The 27,408-nt window shown below is 44.1% G+C and overlaps 1 protein-coding gene and 1 long non-coding RNA gene across 5 annotated transcripts in view; one reads left to right on the top strand and one right to left on the bottom strand.

Moving 5' to 3' along the window:
• Positions 1-8,099: 8,099 nt before the first annotated feature.
• Positions 8,100-27,408, bottom strand: part of SGK1 (serum/glucocorticoid regulated kinase 1) — a 150,223-nt gene continuing 130,914 nt past the window's right edge. The window contains exons 1-12 of one of the 4 annotated variants that reach the window (XM_003898156.5): positions 16,790-17,450; positions 13,611-13,686; positions 13,099-13,174; positions 12,541-12,645; positions 12,349-12,432; positions 12,098-12,229; positions 11,734-11,846; positions 11,270-11,393; positions 10,448-10,543; positions 9,881-10,036; positions 9,684-9,773; positions 8,100-9,295 (exon numbers count right to left, since the gene is read on the bottom strand). In XM_003898156.5, the coding sequence (XP_003898205.1) occupies positions 9,128-9,295; positions 9,684-9,773; positions 9,881-10,036; positions 10,448-10,543; positions 11,270-11,393; positions 11,734-11,846; positions 12,098-12,229; positions 12,349-12,432; positions 12,541-12,645; positions 13,099-13,174; positions 13,611-13,686; positions 16,790-16,823 (1,254 nt within the window). In that variant the 5' untranslated portion in view covers positions 16,824-17,450 and the 3' untranslated portion in view covers positions 8,100-9,127. Of the gene's footprint in view, positions 9,296-9,683; positions 9,774-9,880; positions 10,037-10,447; positions 10,544-11,269; positions 11,394-11,733; positions 11,847-12,097; positions 12,230-12,348; positions 12,433-12,540; positions 12,646-13,098; positions 13,175-13,610; positions 13,687-13,831; positions 14,046-14,667; positions 16,105-16,789; positions 17,451-27,408 lie in introns of those variants that run through there. The other 3 variants (XM_003898155.5, XM_003898154.4, XM_021937835.2) reach the window with 3 other exon arrangements.
• On the top strand, positions 16,701-22,540 carry LOC103884023. The gene is made up of 3 exons (XR_646465.4): positions 16,701-16,777; positions 19,569-19,660; positions 22,289-22,540. It is a non-coding gene; the product is annotated as an uncharacterized LOC103884023 (long non-coding RNA).

Below are 27,408 nucleotides of genomic sequence, written 5' to 3'. Positions count from 1 at the left end.
AAAATTACTGCCCCTCTTCTAAGCCCATTCCTTCCTCATGGGTGCGGAGCTGGGAGGAGAAGAGTTCTCAATACCTAATGTTAGGGGTTTTGTTTTCTGTTGTGTTGCTGATAGATAAGGAAAGAATAAGAATGCAAAACCTGGGGTGGTGGGGGAGGGGAGCTCACTGAATTTTACATAATTGCATATGAGATGCGACTAGAAATTTCGCAGATGTTTCTGGCTACAGCCTCATTTTACTTGGCCAGACAGTGGTTTTTGTTTTTGGTTTTCATTATTATTTTAATTTCAGTGCATTTAAGAGAAAATGCATTGCCCATGGCTCTGATTATCTTATTCTGATGTGATTTATAAGACTGGCTCCTGAAGCCATTAAATTTATGACCCCTGGACTTAGAGATCTTTCCTAGTCTGGCATTTTTATGTCTCTGTGAAATTGGAAGGACAGGATAGTTCATAGTGAGAGTGACTCACAGGAATGGCTGGAAGGGAAAGTACCCCCTGATCAGGAAGGTTTTGGGAAAACATTCAGGTATGCCTTAGGCATAGAACTATTTAGTAACAGGAAAACCAAGATGGTTTCCACTCTGTTTTACTAAGACTGTAGCTAGGGTGAAGTTGCATTTTGAAAGGTGAGATGTTAAATTCTAAAGACTGTGTGGGCAAGGCAGAAGTTGTACATAGTTGCAAAGGGCAACCTTGAAAGTCAATGCCGTGTCTCAATGCATCTACCAATTTTATTTTTTTGTTGTTGTTTGCTTTGTTTTTGTTTGTTTGTTTGTTGTTGTTTTCCTGAGGCAGGAAAGCAAATCCCTGGGTCTGCATTCAGCAGCAGATGAAAACCTTGCATGCATTGTAAGGGTAATTTTGCTCCAAAAATCTTTAAGCGCTGGAATCACACAAGTGAGCTTTTGGACTTCTATAAAATATGAACAATGGGGATGACTTTTAAAAAAAAAAATCAGCCAGACCCCTCCTCTTCTCCCTCCTTTAAAATTTTTACCTTAATCTCAGCCAAAAGCCTGAGAAGTGATTCCCTTAAATTCTAATTTAGAAGCATCTATGTTACTGGAAGTCTTCACGCTGGTACTTGCATACTAAATTTCTGAAAGTGTATACCAAAAGAGCTCAATATTGGTTATCTCCAGCCAGAAGAAATTGAGATGGGAATGACTGAACGGGGCGATTGTAAAATTATTCCACTTTTGACCTGTTATATTTTGTTTTATTTATTTTAAACGTGAGCATGTTATCCATACATAAATAAAAGGAAAATTTAAGGAAACATTATTTTATTCACATTCTTTATTTTTCCTTGTTTCATTATTGTTTTATTTACCTTATTTTAAAATAACTGTCATATATGTTTGATTTGAAATATTGTATTTTCTCTAAATTTACCACAAAGTGTTCATTGTTAGGTAGCATGTGACTTAATTCAAATATCAGATCTTTTCTGTATGTCTCTTTTTAAATTATCTTTCAGAGGAAAATATAATCACAGTTTTCAGTTTGGACCCCAGATCATTTTGAGCCCTATTTTAATTGATTTAATTAAATAAACTTATTTAATTATTGCTGAAACAGACAGATATGTGCTGAGCTTTGCTGGCAACACTGTAACACACTTGGGATCAAATGAGTTCATTAGGGTTAGGGAGGGCAATGACCTTGGCCTGTGGAATGCTACATTTAGAGTCTATGACTATCAGGCCGGGGCGCAGCGGCTCCTGTCTGTAATCCTACAGCTTTGGGAGGCCGAGATGGGTCGATCACCTGAGGTCAGGAGTTGAAGACCAGCCTGGTCAACCTGGTGAAACCCCATCTCTACTAAAAATACAAAAATTAGCCCGGTGTGGTGATGTGCGCCTGTAATCCCAGCTACTCGGGAGGCTGAGGCAGGAGAATTGCTTGAACCTGGGGAGTGGAGGTTGCAGTGAGCTGAGATTGTACTCAAGCATGAGCCAGAGCGAGACTCTATCTTAAAAAAAAAAAAAAAAAAGAGTCTATCAAAAGTAGCAAGAAGAGTAAGCAGCATGGTGTTGGAATCATCTAGGTGTCATGAACAAATGAGCAGCCACTCATCTATTTTATGTATGTATATGTTAAGTGACTTGCATCCTTATGCTGATGACCCTTGGTCTACTCTTCCCACGAAGTGCTTGTCTGCTTGTGTATTTCCTTGGGAACAGTCTGTACTTGGCATGTTGTCATTATAACACTGCCATCATGCTGCCTGTGATACACTACTAGGTGGAGCACAGGACAGAGGACCCAGAAAAGAGGAAACACAGAACCCTGCCCATCAGAGTTCATGGTTTCCACGGCATCCAAATACACAAAGATATCTGTCTGAACACAATGTTATAGGCACACACTGAGTAAACTTTAAGGAGTGGCCAGCCGAGGTGGCTCACACCTGTAATCCCAGGACTTTGGGAGCCCAAGGTGGGTGGATTACTTAAGCCCAGAAGTTTGAGATTAGCCTGGGCAACATAGCAAGACTCCATGTCTACAAATAATAAAAAACAATTATCAGGGCATGGTGGTGGATGCCTGTAGTCCTAGCTACTCCAGAGGCTGAGGTGGGAGGATTTTTTAAGCCAGGGAGGCAGAGGATGCAGGGAGCTGTGATTGCACCACTGCACTCCAGCCTGGGTGACCCTGTCTCAAAACAAACCAAAACCTTTAATGATTGCTTATGGTCTTGCTGATAAAGTCTTTCACAGAAAACATGTGGAAAGCAGAGAAAACATATGTAAACTAAATGTGTTCTCATGTACATTTGTTTGCAGTGGCCAAGTTAGACTAGGAAAGGGCTGATTGCAGTCACACTGCCTATGAATTAACCTTGCTTCACAAAGAGCAGCAGTACCAAAAATTACTTAAAATGTAAAGAAGAAGAAAAAAAAAAAAGACTAGAAAAGATCACTTGCAAGCCACAGTGAGGTGTAAGCAATAAATTAATTTTTGGTTTGAATAATTAACACTTTTCATGCAATATGAGAAAAACATTTAAATACTTTCTCTCAAATTTGGCTTAATTCATTTGGATGATTGCATTTTTATTTTCTATTTTATTTTTTGTAGTATTTATTTTTTCAGTTTTTGGTTTAGATTCAGGGAATATATGCGCAGGTTTGTTGTTTTTGTTAATAGAAATATTGTTCTAGTTAACACCAGGGAAAGTGTTAACATTGCTATGCCCCTAGTACAAGGCTCAAGTTACACAGGATTTTAGAGGCTTTTTTTCTTTCTTTCTTTGTTTTTTGTTTCTGAGATGGAGTTTTGTTCTTGTTGTCTAGGCTGGATTTTAGGGGCTTGTTGATGGATGAGGAGAGAAATTACTTAGCAGGATAGGTTAGAGACTGACTACAGGGCATAATGTCTTGCCTTGCCAATTAAATTGATTGATTATTGACTGGCTGATTGATTATACCCTGGGGATGTTGAAGAAACCGGTGGGCGGCCTTTGTCCTAGAAACTATTATTGCAGCTGTGACAACTGCTTCAGTAAGTTGTCAAGTACATTAAAGAAGTAAATTCATGAAATGTGCTTTGCTTTGGATTCATCTGTCTTCCGCCATTCTCAGTAACTCACTAAGTCTCATTGACCTGGGAATGTGGAAATGTGTCTGCTCTGTCCTTACTCCCCGCCACCACTGGGATGACTGTCAGAAGTCTCCCAAAGGGCTTCTTTTGTATTAATTTCAAAGCTTTCTCTGCTCTCTTAGTGATGGCCAGTAAAACACTCTTTGAATCACTTCACTTTCCTCATGGAAAACCTTCAAATGCTTCTCTTTGGTATCTGATGAAGCCTAAACGTCTTACCTATGGGATTATCAAGAACATGAAAGATATGGTCCATCTCCCAACTTAAAATTATTTTCAGCTGGGCGCGGTGTCTCATGCCTGTAATCTCAGCACTTTGAGAGGCCGAGGTGGGTGGATCACCTGAGGTCAGGAGTTTGAGAACAGTCTGGCCAATATGGCGAAACCCTGCCTCTTCTAAAAATCCCATCTCAAAAAAAAAAAAAAAAAAAAGGAAAAGAAAAAGAAAAAGAAAAGAAAAGAAAAGAAAGCTGGTCAATAGAGCTGAGATTCTGCCCTACGTCAAGTCCCCTCCGGCCCCCACTACAAGCCTGACTGTGCAATGGCCTTTCTGCCTCATTTTCAGGATCCAGTTCTCCAAGACAGCTTACCTGGGTTCTCTACATCTCCCTAAGCATCTGTTTCCTAAATTACCTAAAAATGTACTCCCATTTCCTGGCCCCCAAGTTGGGTAAGGTGTCACTCCTCTGTACACAAACACCCTGTTTTAATCATACCACGTATTTGTAATGCACATTTTTGTTATATAAGACGTACAGAGAAAAATGCACATATCATAAGTGTATAGCTCGATGAAATCAAGATGAAGCTCAAGATCAGATCAAGAAATTAACAGCACCTGGTAGGATGTCTCCCTTATGCACTCTCTCAACTATGAGCTCTGCCTTCCTCCCCAAAGGCAATCACATCTTAACTTCCAAATCAATTCATGCTGTTTGCCTGCTTTTACATTTTATATAAATCAAATTATACAGTCTGGGTTGTGTTTGTGAGATTTATTCCTTGTTGTGTACAGCAATTATTCACTCATTTTCGTTGTGTAATATTTCAGTATATAAAACCACTCTAATTTCTTTATTCATTTTCCTATAGGTAGGCATTTTGAATGGTTCCCATTTTGGAGCTGTCATAAATAGTATTACTTTGAACACTATTGCAAATTTTTTATTGCATATATGTGCACTCTTTGAGGTATATACCGTGGAAGAGAACTGTTGGGCAACAAGTTATATATATCTTCATCTTTAGCAGATACTGCCAAGCAGTTTTCCAAAATGGTGCACTAAGTTATACTCCCACTGCAATGTATATTTTTGTAGCTGCTTCTCATCTTCATCAATCACTGATAGTGTCTGTAATTACAAATTTTCCCTCTCTCTCCCTCTCCTTCTCCATCCCCCTATTTTTGCCTAGCATGACATCTAGAAGGTATCTTTGTAAAAGTCTGGTGAATTAATAAATGGGTCACTAACAAGCTCACAGCTGTTTGCTTCTATACTCTTTTGTCACCTCTGAGGCAGGATAAAGTAATGGCTACAAGCAAAGGCTTTGGGGCCAGATTACTGACCAGCTAATCACCGTTCTGTACTAGTTTATTTACTTTTGACATCACAGCGTTGTTATGAAGAGTAAACACCTTGAGTACAGACTACTTAGAACAGCCAGGCATGGTGGCTTATGCCTGTTATCTCGGCACTTAGGGAGTTCGAGATCAGCCTGGGCAACATGGTGAAAACACGTCTTTGCAAATAATTTAAAAAAATAAATAAATTAGTCAGGTATGGTGACACGTGCCTGTAGCCCCAACTACTTGGGAGGCTGAGGTGGGAGGATCACCTGAGTCCAGGAGGTTGAGGCTGCAGTGAGCCATGATTGTACCACTGTTCTCCAGCCCAGACGATAGAGATCATGTCTCAAAAACAAACAAGCAAAAAAAAAAAAAAAACAAACAAACAAACTTAGAACAATGTCTGACACATAATAAGAGCTCAGTAGAATTAGCTATTACAATTATAATCTGGTTCTCAGGGCCTGTATCCTATTAGAGTTCCTAGAATTGGTTAGGAAGAATCTTAGCGCTTCGCCTCTGTGAAGCCTGCTGTAGGCATCCAACCCCACAGAGAGTCTGGGGAATTCTGAAGCTCCCTTTACCCCTCTTTCACTGCCTGTCACATATTAAGGGTAGGTGCCCTGTCTCCCCAGGTGGATGGCAAATTCTGTAAGGGAGTGACTTACTTATTCTTTTTGGTAGCGGTGGTTTTAGAGTCACATTTTAGCTTATGAGAATCTTAGCTGATTTGATTTCCCCAAACCCATATTTGAGAGTCTACAGCTGGAGAGCTTTGGAGAAGACAAGTATCCCTTTTCCAATCAATTGTCTTGCTCAAAGGCAGGCTGGCTGGGGCTCAGGGAATGTGCTGGCAGGGATACGCCCCACCCCGTTAGGTAAAAGATACCTCTGTACACACATTATTTGACAGCACAGTGCTTAGTAAATATTTGTCATTTGTTTATTGATCTCTTGTTCTTTCTTGACTTCCCTGTTCTTGCCTTGTTCTCTTCCCACCCACTTGTGCTTGATCTTATCTCCCATCTGGGTGACAATGTTTGGGTCTCCTGTGGCACCTTTCAATTCTGGAGAAACACAGTTCAGATCTTCTATGTGAAATGATGGACTATAATCCAATAAACCAGACTTCTACCTTCAAAAAATAAAAAAAAAAGCTTTGTAACTCGTGACTGACCCATCTGAGTTATCTGTAATTACTTTGCAGATTCCTAAGGCCAGTTGAACTGTGTTCAGATGAAAATGAGATTTAAGCACTTTTTGTTCAAGGAGGAATTCATAACTTACTGGGAATAAGAATGAGGGGGAATATGCAATGAGTCTAATATGCCAGCATCAATCTTTACTAGGAAAATACATGCTTTGGACTCTTATTTGTCAACTGGGCCGGGTAGGGAACTGAACACGTAGCTAGTGCCTGTAAAGCAGTAAGTCAACTGCAGAGCATGACCTGTGGCAAAAAGCTATTGACTCGCTTTCATCTTCTTCCTTCATCAGAGTATGAGGGAGAAGAACTCAGTTATCTCCGAACACCTGTTTGGCCCTTGGAAACCTTGTGGGGTAGGAGAGGGGGACTAAGGTAAAGTGAGGTAACACTCAGGAGCAAGGATAAGAGGAAAAAAGCTCACAGCTTTCCCTTGGGGAAATCCCTGCGCAAACTGGAAGGTCAGGGTAGCGGGGGCGCAGCAGGCCTGGAAGGGGTTTGTGCAATTAAGGCAGCAGCAACATCAACTGTTTGGGGATTCCCTGATTATTTGTTAGGTATTTGTGTGGAAGGCGTACAAGAGTGAAAAAGTACAAACACTTCGGACTCAAGCTCTCCTAGGATGGTGCTACCTTGCTTTCTCCCGCAGAGCATATCACAGTGGGGTGAGCTCTAGGAGTGGGCTCTGCCACGCAGCCCCAGAGCCAGAGCCTGCTGGGCCCTTAGGGTGCTAGGTAGACACTGGCTCAAAAGGCTTCAGTCCAAGCCAGGGATGAGCTCCTTCAGGGTCCCTTTACTGAGCCCACTGTGGACTTGGGTCAACTCCAGGTACTCTCAGAAACCAGATATCCAGCCAGGTCAGCTTTTTGGGAACATATCCACTTATTTAAAACATTCTCCCCAGCACTTTGGGAAGGCGAGGCAGACACATCACTTGAGGCCAGGCCAGGGGTTTGAGACCAACCTGGCCTACATGGTAAAACCCCAGCTCTACTAAAATACAAAAATTAGCCAGGCATGGTGGTGCATGACTGTAGTCCCAGACACTCAGGAGCCTGAAGTGGGGGAATCACTTGAACCCGGGAGACAGAAGCTGCAGTGAACCAAGATCACACCACTGCACTCCAGCCTGGGCGACAGGAAGACCATGTCTTTAAAAAAAAAAAAAAAATTCTCACCCTCTTGAGTGGCATTCTCCCAGACTTCAGAGACTATTTCTCAATTTCCATCTCAACAAACTGCTTTAAGTCTGCCTTCATCAGGCTCTGGAAGGGCAAAGAGTTGTCTGTTTTGTCCACTACGATATCCTGAGCACCCAGAACAGAGCCCAGCCCAGAGCAGGCTTTCAAATATTTCTGGAAAGAATGACCTGTTACTGAAGACAAGCCAAATGTCAGGACAAATAGTCCAACTTCACAGGACGGGCAATAAATACAGGAAGCATTACTTCATAGCCATCCTTGCAAGATGAGTAAATTGCAAAGGATTTCTTTGGATGGATTTATGAATGAAAGACACCATAAAATGCTGCTAAAGAGGCCTGGAATCTAGGTTGGCTTTAAGACCATCCTACACTCCCCTGGAGTCCGAAACCACTGCTGTTGGGAGCAAACCACTAAGCTGGAAATTACAGCAGGATTTTCATGGTTTTCAATTTTAAACTAACCCATCACTGCCCCCTTAACCAAAATACACAAAATAATACATGACACAATGTATGTAAATATTTTTCAAGGTTTTATTGCAAACCAAAATCAGTTTATCACACACAAAAAAAGTTGTGTGATGGGAGGAGGGAAGGATTGTACATATTATAACCATGTTAATTACAGTACATTAAAATGGTGGTTTACATTACAAATAAGCCTGTAAGTTTAAATATACTAGTGTTATAACCCAATGTACAGACTTTCTCTATACAATACATACAATTATCAGGAATGCAAAAAAAAAAAAAAAAAACCATAAATAATGCCCATTTTACAGGTGACATTTTAAACAATGAAAAACACCAACGGCTCTGACTGACAACTGGGGCATTGGTCCATAAAAACCCTTTCTAAAAATAGAAATATTTGTAGCAGCAATGCTTTCTTTAAGCATCTGAATGAGTCATTGCAAGACCATTTCAATAAATTTTAATTATTAACCATATCTTACAAAAAAGTCTACACATAAATTTATCTTCCAAATATGGAAGAAACAAACAATGTCCCACGTTGTAGTGTCCTGCAAGTGTCACATTGATGCTTATAACAAAATCCATCTGTGATCAGGCATACCACACTCACACAACTGTTCACACAGCATATCCACAAGGGAAAATAAAGAACTGAAACACTCTGCGATAGGAAAAGCTTTGGAGCTAACACAATCTCTTCAAAAAAGGCACATTTCATAATATTCATCATCACAGCCTAGAGAGACCTGCAGGAGACCTTTCTTAGAACAGCGTCCGCCTTCTAACGAAACTCCTGCCTCTGTCTAAGGCGGCACTCTAATGCTCGTTTCAGAGATAGCACCACGTTGGAAGGAAGAATAAAAATGAAAACCTCATGAGCTCACTGAGGAGGATGTGCTCTTCAAAAAGCTTCCAGCGAACAGTGTGCAATAAGATTGCTAAGCTTCCAGAGATGTGCAAATTCTCTTGTAACATGTCCTGTCAGCTGGCGGCTCCACCAAAAGGCTAACTAAAACATTCAGAAACACACATAAAACCCTTTAAAACCAAGCCCTAACAGCGTTCAGAGGAAAGAGTCCGTGGGAGGCGCGTAGGAAAAGCCTAGGAAAGCCTCGGCAGCTTCCTTGACGCTGGCTGTGACGAGGATGCTGTCGGGGGACTTGCCGATGGAATTGGGGACAGGCTCTTCAGTAAACTCAGGGTCAAAGTGCCGCAGGTCATTGGGCCCACTCTGTGACGGGAAGGGAAAAACATGCTTGTCAAGAACTCACACTGGACACAGGACAGGGAAATCCTGACCAGGCTTTACATACCAAGTTTAAGTCTTACATCAACTTCCATAATCACCCATTTCAAGCACAAAATCTCAAAAGGCTACACACAGTTTAAACATAAGAATAACGTTCACTTTTTGCCTTTTGATGCTTTTATTGATAAATGTGCTTAAAAATTACGGGAGCCTTGTTGGGACACAAACATGTACTTTTTATGTAGGAAAAATAATGGGTTTATGGAGAAAACATCTGCCAATGTATTCCTTCCAACCCTCCCCCAGACGATCCTGAATTAAAAGGAATGCCCTTTGGGCTTCACTGTACTTAGAAGAGACAGATACTCACCACATTTGGGTTAAAAGGGGGAGTAATCTTCTTATTAATGAGATCATCCCAGTTAATTAGCGAGAAGAAGACATGACTCTTAATCTCCATCTGTTGATAAGAAACCCAAGATTAACTTAGACAGGTGCATTCAATAAGGGCAGGGAGGTCTAGTGCACGTCCCCGCTGGCCCCAGAGAACAGAAACACGTCACTCACAAAGTCATCCTTGGCTCCCAGCCGCTTCGTCCTGTCCTTCTGCAGGAGGCCCTCCAGGAGGTGTCTTGCGGAATTTGTAATATTTGGTTTCAACTGGAGGGGCTTGTTCAGAATGTTGTCGTACATTTCAGCTGTGTTTCGGCTATAAAAAGGAGGCTGAAAGAAGGGGAAAATTACTTTAGGCTTAATTGGAAGTTTTGTATGGCATATATTACCGGCAGAGAAAAAGATGTAAACTGCAATAAATACTAGGCTCCATTTGAGAAACTCTCCCCACCTCGATGCTTTCTTTTCCTTTGCTATTTAAGTGTCTACTTTGCAATGTTAATAAGCAGTAGTTTTTCACCACCACATAGGTTAAGTGTGGTCCTACCTAGTAAAATGTGAAATGCACAAAATAACTAGGTAAGCGATTATTCTTATGATATATAAAATGACCAATATGCCTCTTAGCTGCATTTGATAAGCCTACTGATAAGGGCAAGACACAATGGCCAAGCATGGGCTGTGTGAAGACAATATTGTAGGGAGCGGGTAGTGTTCCATGGTTCCCAAAGTGCCACTCACCAGGCCATACAGCATCTCATACAAGACGGCTCCCAGGCACCACCAGTCCACGGTCCTGTCATAAGGCTGCTTATGAAGCACCTCAGGTGCAAGATACTGAAAGACAGACCAGGGAAACAAGAGTTCAGAACGGGTGAAAGCAGGCAATCCCACAACCACACATTTAGTTTGAAAAAGCTTGGGAGGCCGAGACGGGTGGATCACGAGGTCAGGAGATCGAGACCATCCTGGCGAACACGGTGAAACCCCGTCTCTACTAAAAAATACAAAAAACTAGCCGGGTGAGGTGGCGGGCGCCTGTGGTCCCAGCTACTCGGGAGGCTGAGGCAGGAGAATGGCGTAAGCCTGGGAGGCGGAGCTTGCAGTGAGCCGAGATCGCGCCACTGCACTCCAGCCTGGGCGACAGAGCGAGACTCCGTCTCAAAAAAAAAAAAAAAAAAGAAAAAGCTAAGAGACCCAGAGCCAGCTTGGAAGACATATATCTTTAGATTCCTTCCTGATAAAACTGCTGGACTTCTTGAGGGTGACTGGCTACCTATGTGTACTAACATTTAGGAAACTGCTGGGCACTCGGTATCTCTTACTTGGGGATTTAGAAAATTTTTATGATGCAGATCTTACAAACAGCTACTTTTCAGTAAACAACAGAAGGCCTTGGGATTTCTCTTGCTACATCAAACAGCGAATGTATTTTATTTGCACTGAAATGTACTAAGAAATTTCTGAAAGGAGTTTACTCTTCTTGGTACTTCAAGCCATGATTGTACATCTCTCTCCTGGAAGGCGGGGGTAAACCAGGCACCAAACCAAGAGGGCGCCTACCTCCGGCGTGCCACAGAAGGTGGATGTCGTGCTGTTGTGTTCAATGTTCTCCTTGCAGAGTCCGAAGTCGGTAAGGACAATGTGTCCCTGTGAATCTAGCAAAATATTCTCTGGTTTTAAGTCTCTGTAAAAAAGCGAATAGAAAAGTAGTTGCACAAGTTAATTTCACTTCCTAAGATATCCTCTTAAAGATAATTGCTAAAGGTATTAGAGGCATTTTATGTTCACTGTAGTTGTATAGTGAAGAAAAAAGGGAGCCTTGTTCTCATCTATTCTGGATTAGGCACAATCCTACTTGGCTGATTCCCCCTTGGCACGAAGTCAAGCCAGCTCACGTGCTAGGGGATCTGGTTTTAGGCAACCAAGTTGCACATAAACACAAATTATTTTAAGGCCCTATGAAAGAGGCAGTGCTATGTCTCCTTTATACCCAAACAGGTAGCCTTAAGAGCTCTCAGGCTTACCTATAAACGATGTTCAGTGAATGCAGGTAGCCCAAGGCACTGGCTATTTCAGCAGCATAGAAACGAGCCCGTGGTTCCAGGAAGCAGCGTTCCCTCTGGAGATGGTAGAACAACTGCAAGAGACAGAACAAAGTCAGGCTGGGTTGCAAATGAACTTAATTAGTTTTGACATATACAGCAAAAGAACAACTGCAGGAAGCAGCCCCAAGTAATCTATTAACTATAAACCTGATAGGTTGAAGGAAATGCTAATTCTGGTAACATTCTCCCCACCAAGTATCTTTGAAAACTTTCTTCTCAAACTAAAACAAAGCAGGCTATGCAGAGACACTAAGAGTTGACGTCTTCTATTCCCCCTGCTCACCTCTCCACCATTAATGTAGTCTAGGACAAAGTACAATTTGTCAGCAGTCTGGAAAGAGAAGTGAAGGCCCACCAGGAAAGGGTGTTTCACATTCTTCAGCAGAACATTCCGCTCCGACATAATATGCTTCTCCTAGGAAAATGACAATTCAGATTTAGTGGCATATTTCAACTTGGCACCAAAGTTCCAAGATCAAGATTATTCAAGGAGTGTCTACCTCCAATGCCAACCTCATCAAGCACATCTCATACCTCTTTCTTTTTCAGGATTGCTTTCTTCTGTAAAACTTTGACTGCATAGAACACTTCTTCTGCCTTGTGTCTTGCTAGAAGAACCTGAAATTTCAATTTAAAAAAAAAATCATTTGTCTATCCTCATCCAGGGAGAATGTAAAATGAGGACATGAAGAAAGTGTACCAAAAGATCTTCAGATTTGAAATTACCTTTCCAAAACTGCCCTTCCCAATCACTTTCAAGAAGTGAAAGTCAGATGGTTTAGCATGAGGATTGGATGATGGGCCAAGGTTGATTTGCTGAGAAGGACTTGGCTAGGAAAAAAAGAAAAGGATTTCTTTTAATATCATTGCTTCAAAGGAAGACATCTATAATATAAACGATGTAGAAGATGTTACATCTACAAATGACTGGGGCAAATGACCATACATCTATCTATAAACATTCAAAACTACATTTCATCACAAGTCATTTCAAATGAGTATGGAAACTGCACACAATCATGTTGTTTCGGACAGATAAAACTTTTTAATGAAATATGCCTTTTAAAATAATCCACTTTGGAGGTAAAATACGCCCACGAAAAAATAAAATAATACTGACTGAATACTTAAATATTTGTTATCACTTGTTATGCCATAAAGTAATGAAGCATTCCTGCTTTGATACTAAATTCTAGAAATGCTATTTTAAACCATTAAGGCAGGAATACTAACCGACTCCCTTTACAGTTCTCCACAGAGGCACTGCACATAGAAAATACTTACTGGAGGAGAAGGGTTGGCATTCATAAGCTCAGGCTCCTGAGGTTGGGAGATTTTCAAGATGGACTGAACTTCAGGGCTGCAGGGAATAAAGGGCACGATTCAGAATCCAGCTCGCCACTAGGGGGCACACCAACATCAAAAGTCAGTTTCTGGCTCTACCGTCTTCTACCCGGATAATTCGGTGTTTAAACTGAAAATACCCCAATATATTACTCAGTTAAAGAAAATAATAAACCCCGTTAAATACAGAAATAAGGATTGTTGCTCATGGAGAAAGGGCGTGAATTCGGCCGACACGAACCATTTATCTTACATCTCCAGTTCAAGCCAAAACAGCAAATTAACTTTAAAGCTTAAAATGTGTCTAATATATTAAAATTTAAGGAGAAAAGAGATTCCCACCCCAGAAGAAGTCTTCGCCTTCCCGATAAACGCCGTGATGAGAATGTTTACTGCTGGCAAATTCAAACCAGACTAGTTATTCTTATTTCCTCAAATCCCGTCAAACTTACTGTTTGCATGCATAGGAGTTATTGGCAATCTTCTGAATAAAGTCGTTCAGGCCCATCCTCCTTTGCTTCATGAAAGCTGTGGATTAAGGAGGAGAAATAAAGAAACGTTTAGACGGCTTCATAACGTCCGGAGCCACATACACTAATCTGATGCCGGACTTTCAAAAAATTTCCACTTTGAGTCTCCTGGAGCGTAAGTCCCGCCAGATTCCTGCACTCACCGATGAGAATTGCCACCATGCCCCTCATCCTGGAGTAAGTGAGGGTGCCCTTAGCCGCCTCGGTTTTCACCGTCATCACCACCGCGGGGAGACAGCAAGACGTTAGCGCTCGGAGACCGGCTCGGTGTATGCTGCGCCGGACCGCGCGCTCGGTCTTATAGGCGAGGCACCGCCGCGGGGGCGGGGCCTGCGCGACAATGAGAAGCGGCCCCGCCCTTCGCCTCGCCCCTCCCTCCGCCCGGACCGCCTCGCGGTTTGCTGGCAGCGGTGCTGCCTGCGGCGGGCGGTTCTGTCCCCATTGAGAGGGCAAGCCCCGGGCAGGGGCGCGAGGACCGTCCGGGGAGGGCCTGGCGCGGGGCCGTTATCAGCCTCCATCGGCCCCCGAGGCAGGAGAGAGGGAACGCGCCAGCGGAGGGCGCGGGGAGGGCCGGAGAGCCCAGGGTAGTTTTCCACCTCTCATTTATTCCGCCGCCCGAGAAAGCCGGGGTCGCAGCGCCGAGGCGCTTCCCGGCGGGTGCGCGGCGGCCACGGTGGCTTCGCTCACTCCCTCCCTGCAGATTCCCTTTCCCCGGCCTGGCGCCGTCCTGCGGCCGGACCCCCACCTCCCTCCTCAGCCCAAGCCGGCGGTGCGCGCCACCCTCTGGGGTTTATCTCTGGGGCGCAGGGCGAAGCGCGCGACCTTGCCTGCCAGGTCCTCCCGTTCCCGCCGCCGGGACCCCGGCTCCCAGAACTCCGACGAAAGCCTGCCCCTGCCGACGAGCCCGCGAGCCGGGCAGGAGCCGAGCCGCTCTGGGGAAGTGAGCCAAGTCCCCAGCGGGGCCGGCGACCGCGCTTACCCAGTCCGCTCAGCAGGAAGGACTCGCTCCTTTTCTGCGCCTCGGCCCTCTTTTTGTGGCGGGGCCGCAGTAGGGACTCGAGCCGGGCCCTGGCCAGCGCGCCCTGCATCTCCCCCATGGGCAGCGGGCAGCGGGCGGCGGGGCGCACGGCAGGCGAGAGCGACCGGCGAGCACTGACGTTTCCTTGAAGGAGCCGCCGTGACTCAGGCCGGGCAAGATTTCCTGCCCCGAGTCCCAAAACAAACAAATGGCCCTTGTGCACGGTCGGGTCGCTTCCGAAAACGCCTTTTTTGTGCTTTTGGCCAAAACCAAGCAAGGCTGAAAAATCCCAGAACTTGGAAGAGGAGGAAGGAAGGAAAGAAAGAGGGAAGGGGGGGAGGGAGAGGTCAGGAATGTGGAGGGGAGGGGGCGGAAATAAAAGTCGTCTCTGCTCTAAAGGAAAAAGTACAATCTGCATTTCACTTTTTTTTTTCTAAAGTAATCTCTGAGAACATTTTGTCCGTTCCGCATGTAATTTTTTTCCTTGCATTTTTAATCTCTGCCATGCCAAGAACACGTGAGGAGGTAACAAGCGAAGGGAGGGGGTAGCTTTGCCCGGAGACCGACCTGGCGTGACCTGGGCATCCTCGATTCCTCTATGGGGCCTGCTCTCCCGCTCTCCCACCTGAAAACCCCGCAGGTCACGATACAGGATCTTAAAATCATCCCTACTCCTCCCTGGATTTAACTCAAGGCTGCCCCAGGGCTTGTCTTCGTTTTGCCACCTCGCTCTTTCTCTCGAGTCCCACAGAAACTGTGACTTTATCCTGAAAGATTAGCCGGGTGACCCCGCTGCAGAAGGCAGGGCAGGGAAGGGAGGGAAGCTGGAGGCGGCGGCCCGGGCTCTGCAGAGCAGCGATGCCGGTGCCTTCCAGTAACCCCGCGACTGGGGGATGTCTGGGAGCCGCAGGCTGACCGCCGGCGCGGGGACGTGAGCCAGTGCTGGCTGGGAAGCCGCGAGCGCAGCGATTGGGCCCAGAGCAGGCAGTTACAAGTTACCACTATTCGCAAGGCCAGGTACCTGGCGCTCGCTGTTGCTGTCTGCGGTGGCTGCCCTGCCATGACCTCTTGCTGCCAAGGGCTCTGCCATTTTAAAGTTGCCTACTGGATCTGGCACAGTCCCGAAATACCAGCTGTCAAACCAGGAATAGCATGTGAAACGCCTTTTCCTTGGTCTTGGGCAGGGGTTTGTTTTGCAGGCAAAACCACCCCCACTTGCCCTAAAGTGATCTCTAGTCTCAACTGCTTCTTGGTTTGCTTTGTTGCAACAGTCCCAAACCTAGAGAAGAGAAACACACATTCTCTTTCCTGGAGTCTGGCTGGGAACGTTTTCTTAGTGCCCACACTTAAAAAAAAGCACTTACTGGGGACGGGCGCAGTGGCTCACACCTGTAATCCCAGCACTTTGGGAGGCCGAGGCAGGTGGATGACGAGGCCAAGAGATCGAGACCATCCTGGCTAACATGGAGAAACCCCGTGTCTACTAAAAATAGAAAAATTAGCCAGGCCCGGTGGTGTGCGCCTGTAGTCCCAGCTACTCGGGATGCTGAGGCAGGAGAATCGCTTGAACCCGGGAGGCGGAGGTTGCCGTGAGCCGAGATCGTGCCACTGCACTCCAGCCTGGCAACAGAGCGAGACTCGTCTCAAAAAATAAAAATAAAATGAAATTTAAAAAAGCACTTACTAGTACCTGAAATTGACATGCCAACCTAAAGCAATGTTTAGGCAATTTCAAATCACAGTAACTGGCCTATGTCTGCTTCCTTTTGCACGGAATCGTCATAGAATATGACTTTGTTATTGCCAATGCCACCCATACGTCATGTCCCACCATTCAACTAGCCTAGCTCAGCCTAGCCCTGCTCCCACCTGGTTCCTTCTCCTGTTGAGAGAGCAAATTGTGCTTAGGCTGTCCAGAAACATCAACCTGCACACAGACTTTTGCATGTTTGTTTTCAAACATTAAATTAAGAAATCTACAACCAGAGACCCTCTCCTACACCCCACCTTATGTGCCTTCCCCATGTCAAGTAACCCCAAATCCTCTGAGGCATCTGCAAAATATAGTACTGTAAGTACGAACCTTTCAAAGGGGATTTTACAGCTTCTTCTTTCATTCTTCGGGTTGCCCAAGGATATGCAGGTTGGGGATTACTTCTGGAGGCTGGAGGTAGAGCTCAGTTATGGCTGAAGTAGGCTTCCCTGCTACATGCCTCTGATAAGCTGGAAGCTCTGAGATGACATGAGAGCACGAGCCAGAGGCGGCTATCCCTGTTCTGTTATGAACCCCACTTTATATCAAGGCAATTTAAATACAGGAAGGGAGCAAGCTGCAAAGTTCAACCCTGGGCCATTTATTCTCCCCATTGCAACATCACTCAGAAAATTACAGTCATCAGCGTCCTAGCTTTATTACACCCCCAGCACGACACACAAGAAATGTAACTTAACTGATTATCCTCACATATCAGTCCAGAAAAAATTCAAAACACATGCACAGGGTTCATTTTCTCAAAGAGGCTCTGTGGCATGCATTCCGGGAGGAACGTGGAATTCAAGTCGAAGGCTCTACGCGGAATAGAGAATAGATGCAACCGTATGATTTGTGGTTGGAAAAGAAAGGGAACGTCTGATGTGCTCCTTCCTCCCCTACCCTAATGTTCAGCACTTGGAGACGGATGGTCGGCTAAACTTATCATTTAACCGAGAGAATCAAGTTGTTGAGACTGGCTTTTCTTCCAACCGGATACCTGATGGGTGGAGCAGGCGCCCCCTGTTCTGTCCCAGCAACCTACTAAGACTTCCGAACAGGAAGGTGACACACGGCGGAGGGGTGCTTGGGGGGAGGGGGAGACGGGGGAGCTGTTTGTGACGCGCGCCTGTTAACACTGCACAGGCTTTAGGTTGCCCTGTAGCTGCTATTCAAACGCTTGATCTGTCCTTCCTTCCTGTCGCCAGCCTCTTTCTTTGGTCCAGATAGTCCTCCTACTGGGAGGAATCCGGCCCCTTTCCTCTTACTCCCTGGTGGCGAAGTGGTCAGAGTAGCCTCGCGAACTGTTTGTAAATGCAACCTAGAGGGCGATCGAGTTCTCTGGCAGAACTTGCTCTGTATAGGCGACTTCCCCCACTTGCCTCCTGAGATTCTATTGGTCCAGAGAATTTCTCTACAACGCCTCGTGCAGTCATAGAAAATATAGACGGCTTGATATGAGATAGGCTAATTACTTCCCCCACTCCTCCAAACGAATGGTCTCACATTTATGTCTCGGTGCTGGGAAAACTGCAGTCAAAAACCCTCAAGTGGGAATGATTGACCACGATAAAAAGCTTGCACTGAAACTAAATGTTTCCCAGTGCATGTGCATTTTAATGCTTCAGAAAATTTTTTTTTCACTCTTCGATTTTATTCCCCTATAGTCTGATGGACTATCAATGCTAAAACCTGAGAGCTTCACAAAGATACAACTTTTTCCATTTAATTTTAAAAGGCTTATAAATTACTGATATTTCTCAACATATTAGAGAAAATATTTTTATAAGGACTTAACCATATTCACTCTTAAGACACTTCTTAAATGTATCAGCTGTAATGTTCATGATTCCCCGTGCATGTTATCTTCCATTGATAACAAGGCAATATAATTGTTTCATATTGTTCAAAGTACCATCAATTATAGAACAATCCTATGCAGAGTTTAAGTTCCCATACTTTTTGATTCATTGTTTGATGCGCATACAAATCTTTCCCTGGAACACCGTCAAAACAGCACATAGAAATACCAGAAAACATAATTATTATAATTATAGAAAACATAATTATTACTCTAGAGAGAAACTGAATGGATCAGTTTTTGTTGAAGGTTGTCAGCAAAGCCATGTCTTTTTTTTTTTTTTTTTACAATATTCATCCAACAGAAAATGATGATGACAAATGAGTTTATTCATTATAGCTATGATAGACGAGTCACTAGCAATGGTGGTTATTTAAATGTCTATTTATAGACACAGGTTGTATAGTAATTATTACCTTCCATATTCATAATTGTCAAAATTGACATGCATAAAGATAAGAATGTGATACAGCAGGTAACTAAGATAACACTATCTATAATCATAGTGTTAAAAGTTATTAAAACCCACAAAACTAATTATTTCATTTATGCAGGGCTCATATTTTTTTCCAAGACAGAGGGGATAATATTCTACACCCATTCCTTCTAAAAAGTAAGCCCATAGGAAAATTGATGGGAGGGTAGGAACATGATTTGGTAGTAAATTTTTTATGTCATTCAGGGGATAAATTAAAGAGAAGCAGCCAGTGGGAATCCTTGACATGGGAGGAATGAAAAGCTTTTTTTTTTTTTTTTGAGATAGAGTTTCACTCTGTTGTCCAGGCTAGAGTACAGTGGTACAGTCACAGCTCACTGCAGCCTCAACCTCCTGGGCTCAAGTGATCCTCCCACCTCGGATTCCTGAGTAGCTGGGACTACAGGCACATGCCACCATGCCTAGTTAATGTGTTTGTCTTTTATAGACACATGGTCTCACTGTGTTGCCCAGGCTGGTCTCAAACTCCTGGGCTCAAACGATCCTCCTGCCTCAGCTTCCCAAAGTGCTAGGATTTTAAGTGTGAGCCACTGCGCCTCACCTGAGGAATGAGAATCTAGATAGCAAGAGACCAACAGATCTTTCTCAGGCTGAAAACGTACCCATCTCCATCTTGGCAATATTGTCAATGTCTGATTTATTATAATCCAATCAATGATTAAAAACAAAAACAAAAACAAAAAAACCACCAGCTAGAATGCAATATGATAAGTAAGGAATCGTATGTATGTGACAACTTTATTTTTGGTTCTCAGGATTGACCTGGAAAGTGGTGTCCAGGGAACTTTCCATATGATTATGGAAAATGATACATTGGTCCGGACAGAAGAGTAAATTGGAAAAATTTGTAAGTCAACATTTAATACTATTGGTAAACTCAAGAGGGCTGTGGTGGCCAGGTGCAGGGGCTCACATCTCTAATCCCAGCACTTTGGGAGGTTGAAGCAGGAGGATCACTTGAGCCCAAGAGTTTGAAACCAGCCTGGGCAACATAGTGAGACCCTGTCTCTACAAAAAATACAAAAATTATCCTTGCATGGTGGCACACCTGTAGTCCCAGCTATTTGGGAGGCTGAGGTGGGACAATTGCTTGAGCCCAGGATGTTGGAGGTTTCAGTGAGCCAAGATCTTGCCACTGCACTCTAGCTGGGACAACAAAGTGAGATCCTATCTCAAAAAAAAAAAAAAAAAAAAACAACTGTGGCCTTACTAAAAGCCATATATTATTGACATACCTTTACTGTTAGGCATTTGCATTTTAAAAGGCCACTTTTCAACTCAAAAAAATTAATTTGCAATGATAAAATGTCAAGCATTCAAACAAGAAACAGGTCTGAAAGCTTTGGGGTGAGAGGTCTCTCGCCGTATCTGGCCTGGCCTGCCTCCTCTCCATTCTCTCTAAGGTAAACCTACATGGGCATCTACTTCCCCCATAAGTCCAGCAGCCAGAATCCTTCCTAAGACACACATATTAAAGGTGTAACTGACACGAAGACAATATAAAGGGCTCTCTTTCACCCCCACTTTATTTACAAAGGGCCAATAGTAAATAAGGAGTCTGGATTTCTGGTGGACATCTTTTGTCAAACTAAAGTGAAACCTGAAAGCTTTAATTTGCTGAGTATAAATCTCTCTCCAAGTCTCTCCCACTCCTCTCATTTCCTTTCCTTTCCCTTTCTTTCTCTTTCTTTCTTCCTTTCTTTCTTTTTTTCTGTTTGTTTGCTTGTTTTGTTTTGTTTTTTTTTTTTTTTGAGACGGAGGAGGCTTACTGTGTCGCCCAGGCTGGAGTGCAGTGGCGTGACCTCAGCTCACTGCAGCCTCTGCTTCCCTGGTTCAAGCAATTCTCCCCACTCAACCTCCTGAGTAGCTGGGATTACAGGCACGTGCCACTATGCCCAGTTAATTTTAGTACTTTTAGTAGAGATGGGGATTCACCATGTTGATCAGACTGGTCTCAAATTCCTGACCTCAAGTGATCCACCCGCCTTAGCCTCCCAAAGTGCTGGGATTACAGGCATAAGGTACCACGCCCGGCCCAAATCTCTCCCATTTCTGAGCCTATAATCAATCTAGAAGGAGGCAACAGAAGCTTGGGCCACCCCTAAGGACTTAAGGACTGTTTCCTGTGAACTCTGCATGCCAGTTGTAACAACAAAAGATACATGTAATAGTAACCAGCAATGGAAAAAACAGTTATGGGGATGTCAGTCTAGTTGGCAACGACTGAGGCTTGCTACCTGTGAGTTTTTTGTTTTATTTTGTTTTTTGAGATGGAGTCTCACTCCATCACTCAGGCTGGAGTGCAGTGGTGCAATCTCGGCTTAATGCAAACTCCGCCTCCCAGGTTCAAGCGATACTCGTGCCTCAGCCTCTCAAGTAGCTGGGATTACAGGCACCCGCCACCACACCTGGCCAATTTTTGTATTTTTAGTAGAGACGGGGTTTTACCATGTCGGTCAGGCTGATCTCAAACGCCTGAGCTCAAGTGATGTGCCCTCCTCAGCCTCCCAAAGTGCTGGGATTACAAGTGTGAGCCACTGTGACTAGCCATACCTATGAAATTTTAGACAAGGTATTCTCTAACCCTTAATCTTGTCATCTGTATAGCAGGGAGAGTTATACTTGCCTCATATAAGTTGTGAAAAATAATGGAAATAGGCCAGGTGTGGTGGCTTACACCTGTAATCCTAGCACCTTGAGAGGCCAAGGCGGGTGGATCACTTGAGGTCAAGAGTTCGAGACCAGCAGGCCAACATGGTGAAACCCCATCTCTACTAAAAATACAAAAATTAGCCGGAAATCCCTTGAACCTGGAAGGCAGAGGTTGCAGTGAGCCGGGATCATGCCACACTGCACTCCAGCCTGGGCAACAGAGCGAGACTCCATCTAAAAAAAAAGGAAATAAAGAATTTAGTAAGCGCCTCTCTCATGTTGGAGTTTTAAGTAGAAAATATGATCTGTGTATATTTGCCAGCCCCACCCTACACACGTCACAAGTACAAACAGAACACTGTCGCACAGTGCAAAGGGTTCCAACGAATCAAAACAATAATACGTCAAGCGATTATGGGCTGTGAGTAAGGCACTTGCACAGTATGGGACACTTAATCTGCTGGGCCAAGGCGAAGCCTATGTGATAGGAATTCTGTGAAAGGCCTGAACGATTATCCACTTAGTTCTTCCAACCTCCCCCTCCTCCGTTCAGTCTCCCTCACAGACAGTGCTCCTGAATGTGCTGTATCAAGAAACAAAATGCCATGATTACTGAATAAAGACTTGTTTACCAAGTGTTTGCAGCAAAGACTGCAGTTTAGCGTGAAAAAGTAGAAAGCAAACCGAAACTAACTCAAGAAAGTTTGTACTTGCTCAAGGAAACAACAGAAGGCAAATACAGAAATACAGACCTATTGAGAGGGTGGAGGGAGTCATTGAAAGAAGATCAGAGGCCAGTCAGTGCTTATTGTGCTTTTTCTAGGTCAATAAGCTTATCCTGCAGGAATGAGAAGAGGAACAAGATCCAACTGAGCCTGGCCTCTGTTAGTTTTAGTCATTCAGATCTCTGTGGCGCACCTCTTTCATGTATTGATTTATTGTATTGATATATGTTGATGAACATATTTGGGGGTAACATGGTATTTTGAAACATGTGTACAATGTGTAATGATGAAATTAGGATAATTGGGATATTCGTCATCTCAAACATCTCAAACATTTATCTTTTCTTTGTGTTGAGAACATGCCAATTCTTCCCTTTTAACTATTTTGAAATATACAATAAATTATTGTTAACTCTAATTTCCCTAGTGCCATATCGAACACTAGAACTTATTCCATCTGTCTGGCTGTATTTTGTACCCAGTAATGTGAATGGGTTCTTGACGGGCACTGTGTTAAGCCCTGGATCTAACAAGGATGTCACGATGGGCGGTGTTGCTGTACTCAGGGAGGACGTGGTCTATATTTTGTAAAACGTAACTGCACGTTCCCAAAAGCAAAGGTGAGCTTACAGACATTTCTAATTTTCCTCAGGCCCAGCTATGCCTTAATGTCATTAGAGTACAGCCTTGGGCATGTTTGATCATTTAGATTATCTAGTTTTTCAAGTGAGGAATGTGCTGGAACGTCTTCTGCAGCTCTGATATTGTACAGTTCTATGATGTCTGGGAGAAAATAAACCCAGAAGGAACTTCTGGAGGCCCAGACTACTCTCCTGGCATGCTTTCCTATAATAATGCCCCACACCCAGCTGATTCTTTAGAATAACCTGTCCCTACCCCCCACCCCAGGCATTGGATCCCTCAGTCAGGAATTTGTGTGTTTAGTTATTTAAATCTCAGGTGTTTCTCTGGACCTTGAGTTCCTTGAAGGTCAGGCAGCACAATTTGTGTCTCTTACCTGCCTAACATTCTCTAATCAGGTTGCTGCCTGCCCCTCTGACCTCTCCTCCTACCTTCCCCCTCCCTCCAGGTTTGCACCACTGTGGTGCTCTCTGTTCCCTTTGCAGGCGAAGCCAGTGTCTGCCCAAGGGACTTCGCCTTTGCTGTGCCCTTCACCTGGAATGCTTTCCTCCTCATGCTCACATAGCTGGCTCCTTCTTGTCATTCGGATCTCCCAGTAAATATCTTATAGGCTGAGAGTAGTAGCTCATGCCTGTAATCCCAGAAATTTGGGAGGCCAAGGCGGGCAGATCACGAGGTCAGGAGATCAAGACCATCTTGGCCAACATGGTGAAACCCCGTCTCTACTTAAAAAAAAAAAAAAATACAAAAATTAGCTGGGCGTGGCGGCGTGCGCCTGTAGTCCCAGCTACTTGGGAGGCTGAGGCAGGAGAATTGCTTGAACCCGGGAGGTGGAGGCTGCAGTGAGCTGAGATCGCATCACTGCACTCCAGCCTGGACGACAGAGTGAGACTCTGTCTCAAAAAAAAAATCACATTGACACAGTGGACCATGGACCAAAAGTAGCCAGTAGCTGGCCATTCCTCGTCATTCACTCTGTTTCAATTATCTGCATATTAGTTTTATTATGTGACTTTTTCTGCGTTTATTATTGATTTACCCAACTAGAAAGTAGTCTCTATGAGGTAGGGATATCACGTTTGTTTGTTTAAGACAGGGTCTTGCTCTGTCCCTCAGTCTGGAGTGCAGTGGTGCAATCATGGCTCACCACAACCTCCGCTTCCCAGGCTCAAGCAATCTTCCCACCTCAGCCTCTCTAGTAGATGGGACCACGGGTGTGTGCCACCATGCCTGGCTCATATTTGTATTATCTGCAAAGATGATGTCTTGCTGTGTTAGCCAGGCTGGTCTCAAACTCCTGGGCACAAGTGATCCGCCCGCCTAAGCCTCCCAAAGTGCTGGGATTATAGGCGTAAGCCACTGCCCCTAGCCAGAATAATTATCTTCATTATTTGCCACATCATCCCGGGTGCCCAGGAGAGGGCCTAGCCCACAGGAAGTTCTTGAGAAATAAAATGCTTTCATAATGGTTTACATTAAACCCTCTCTATGGATGACATCATATGAATTTGGCTTATAGAAAAGTATGCCATTGTAACCTGTTTGACTCTTGTCATCCAATCAACTTTCCTCAAGAACTTCAGAATCTTTCCTCCTGCCAGGCGACGACACGGTCACCTCACAGAGTGTTTTCTTCCTGTCTTGCAGTCATGAAGTTCTCTATCATTTTTGTATTGCCAGAAAGCCTGAATGAACATTTAGCCCAAACCCCTTCTACTTTCTATCCCTTTATATCCTCTCAAAATAGCCTTCTCTACACAACGATAAGGACTTGATAAAAGGGACCCTATTGTGCAGCCCCTGTCCGGACAAAGTAGTTTTAAAGCCATAGCAGAACGGCCATCAGGTTGTCAGAAATGACAAAAGCCACAGCACATGTGGAAGTGGTGCAAATGCTTAGTGCCAAGTTAAGATACAAAACTACACTTTCATATCTCTATGATTACGTACGTGTGTGTGTGTGTGTGTGTGTATTACGGTTTTCCAGAGAATAAAACCAATAGGATATATCTAGAGAGAGAGAGAGAGAAAGAGACGGAGAAAGAGAAGAGAGGAGATTTATTAGGGGAATTGGCTCATACAATTATGAAAGCTGATAAATCCCATGGCAGGCTGTCTGCAAGCTGGAGACCCTGGGATATCACTAGCATGGCTCAGTCCAAGTCTGAAGAACTGAGAATCTGGGGGCTGCTGGTGTAAGTCCTAGCGTCCAAAGGCCAAAGGCTGGAGAACCTGATGTCTGAAGGCCGGAGAAGAAGCATGTATCCCAGCTCCGGGAGAGTGAGTGACCTACCTGCGGTTCTATCTAGGCCCCCAGGCGACTAGACACTACCCCCCTCACCTACCTGCCCCCACATTAGTGGGGGCGGGTCTTTTCTACTTAGTCCACTCAGACTCATGCATCAATCTCCTTTAGAGGTGCCCTCAAGGCCACACCCCAAAATAATGCTTTGCCATTTTTCTACGTATTCCTTAATCCAGTCAAGTTGACACTTAAAATTAACCATCACAAGTTCTCCCCTTTCAACTTGGCAGCCATACACACCTCTTTGTGTCACACTTAATCTCCAAATAAAGACAATAGCAAAGTGATAATTCCACCTAATATAATGCACCTGTTCTGTGTACAACAGAAAACATTCTAGTCCCTTCCCCAGAAGACAAGGTAAAGTCCTTGGGTGATGTTTACTCTTCTGCTGATATCCCATAACTTAAATACTATGATATAAAATTAACAATACTTAAATACTGACATAAAATCAATAAATCTTGTAGATACTGATATAAAGTCAATAAATGTTGTGTTACATGATAAAGAAATAAGAGAAGAATGAAAACAAAGATATTAATATATGTACATAGACGCACAAACATATTCTTAACAAAACAGGGAGGAAATACTTATCACAGTTACAGTGCTTATTTCTGCGACTGGTCACCTGGTCATAGCTGGTATTTATAACTACCTTCCTTTACTACTCATTCTATATTCCCTTTACCTTCAACAAGAACCTCAGTTGATTGTGGTTGTTTATGTGGCAGTTGACTCAAACCGACATTTCTGAAGAGTCTGGGCCATTCACAGTCTTACTTGGATTGAGTTGTTGTAATTTCTCATTGACCTTAATCACAGGACATGGTAATACTAAGAGACATCCTAAGGGATCTCCTGTATTTCAGACATACACTTCTGTTTTGTTTTGTTTTGAGACGGAGTCTCACTCTGTCGCCCAGGTTGGAGTGCATTGGTGCGATCTCGGCTCACTGCAACCTCTGCCTCCTGGCTTCAAGCAATTCTCTTGCCTCAGCCTCCTGAGTAGCTGGGATTACAGGCACCCACCACTATGCCCGGCTAATTTTTGTATTTTAATAGAGACAGGGTTTCAGTATGCACGTCAAGCTGGTCTCGAACTCCTAACCTCAAATGATCCGCTCATCTCGGCCTCCCAAAGTGCTGGGATTACAGGTGTGAGCCACCATGCCTGGCAGACATACACTTATTTATCTCCATTGTGGAACAGTAGTCCAATTTCTCCCTAGTATTTTGTATCAGTTACTCCAGCCAACATCATAACTCCCTTCTTAGCTTTTTGATTCAGAGGCATGAGGATCCTAAAGTGGCTGGGTGGTAGTCTTAACTTTCAGTTCAATGGAATCATTGTTGTGTCTCCGGAAGCACTCCTCCCTCTGGAACTAAGACCTCCAGGCCTGCAGATCATAAAGTCATGGAAACAGAAAGCAAAAATGTTTCCAATGGGTCACTAGGGGGAATAGTGAGTGGTGCCACTCCCATTTCCACCCCTTCCACCCCTTCCATTTCTGGACCTGTGGATCCTGGCTATGGGAGAAGCAGCACCATATGCTGGATGTTGATTCAGAGCATATACAACTTTCTGAAGAACCCTGCACCAGCCATGCAAAAAATCGTCACTGTAACTTCCAAAGGTCATTACACCATTCATTCTATTAACCCAGCTGCTCCAGGATGATGGGAAACATGGTTAAGACCAGTGAATTCCAGGAGCATGGGCCCATTGCTGCATCTCTTTGGCTATAAAATGTATTCCTTGATCAGAAGCAGTGCTGTGTCTGTGTGGAATACCATGACAGGGGATAGGGCATTCTGGGAGTCCATGGATGGTAGTTGTGGCAGAAGCATTGTGTTCAAGGAAGGCAAATCCATATTCAGATTAAGTGTCTATTGCAGTAAGGATAAAACACTGCTTCTTCCATGATGGAAGCTGTCCAATATAATCAACCTGCGACCAGGTGGCTGGCAGATCACCCTGGGGAAAGGTGCCATATCAGAGGCTCAGTGTTCATTTGAGCTCAGTTGCTGGCAGATTGGGCACTCAGCAGTGGCTGTAGCCAGGTTGGCCTTAGTGAGTGGACGTCCATGTTGCTGAGTCCATGCATAACCTCCATCCTTGCCACCATGGCTACTTTGCTTATGAGTTCACCGGATGCAAGGGTGGTTGGGGAAAGGGGCTGTCTGGTATCCACAGAATGGGTCATCTTATCCACTTGATTGTTAAAATACACCTCTATTGAGGTCACCCTTTGCTGAGAATTCACG

This window comes from Papio anubis, chromosome 6, assembly GCF_008728515.1.
Source record: "Papio anubis isolate 15944 chromosome 6, Panubis1.0, whole genome shotgun sequence".
NCBI classification, from domain to species: domain Eukaryota; kingdom Metazoa; phylum Chordata; class Mammalia; order Primates; family Cercopithecidae; genus Papio; species Papio anubis.
The sequence above is the reverse complement of the archived record's forward strand: the minus strand, read 5'-3'. Positions and strand labels throughout refer to the sequence as shown.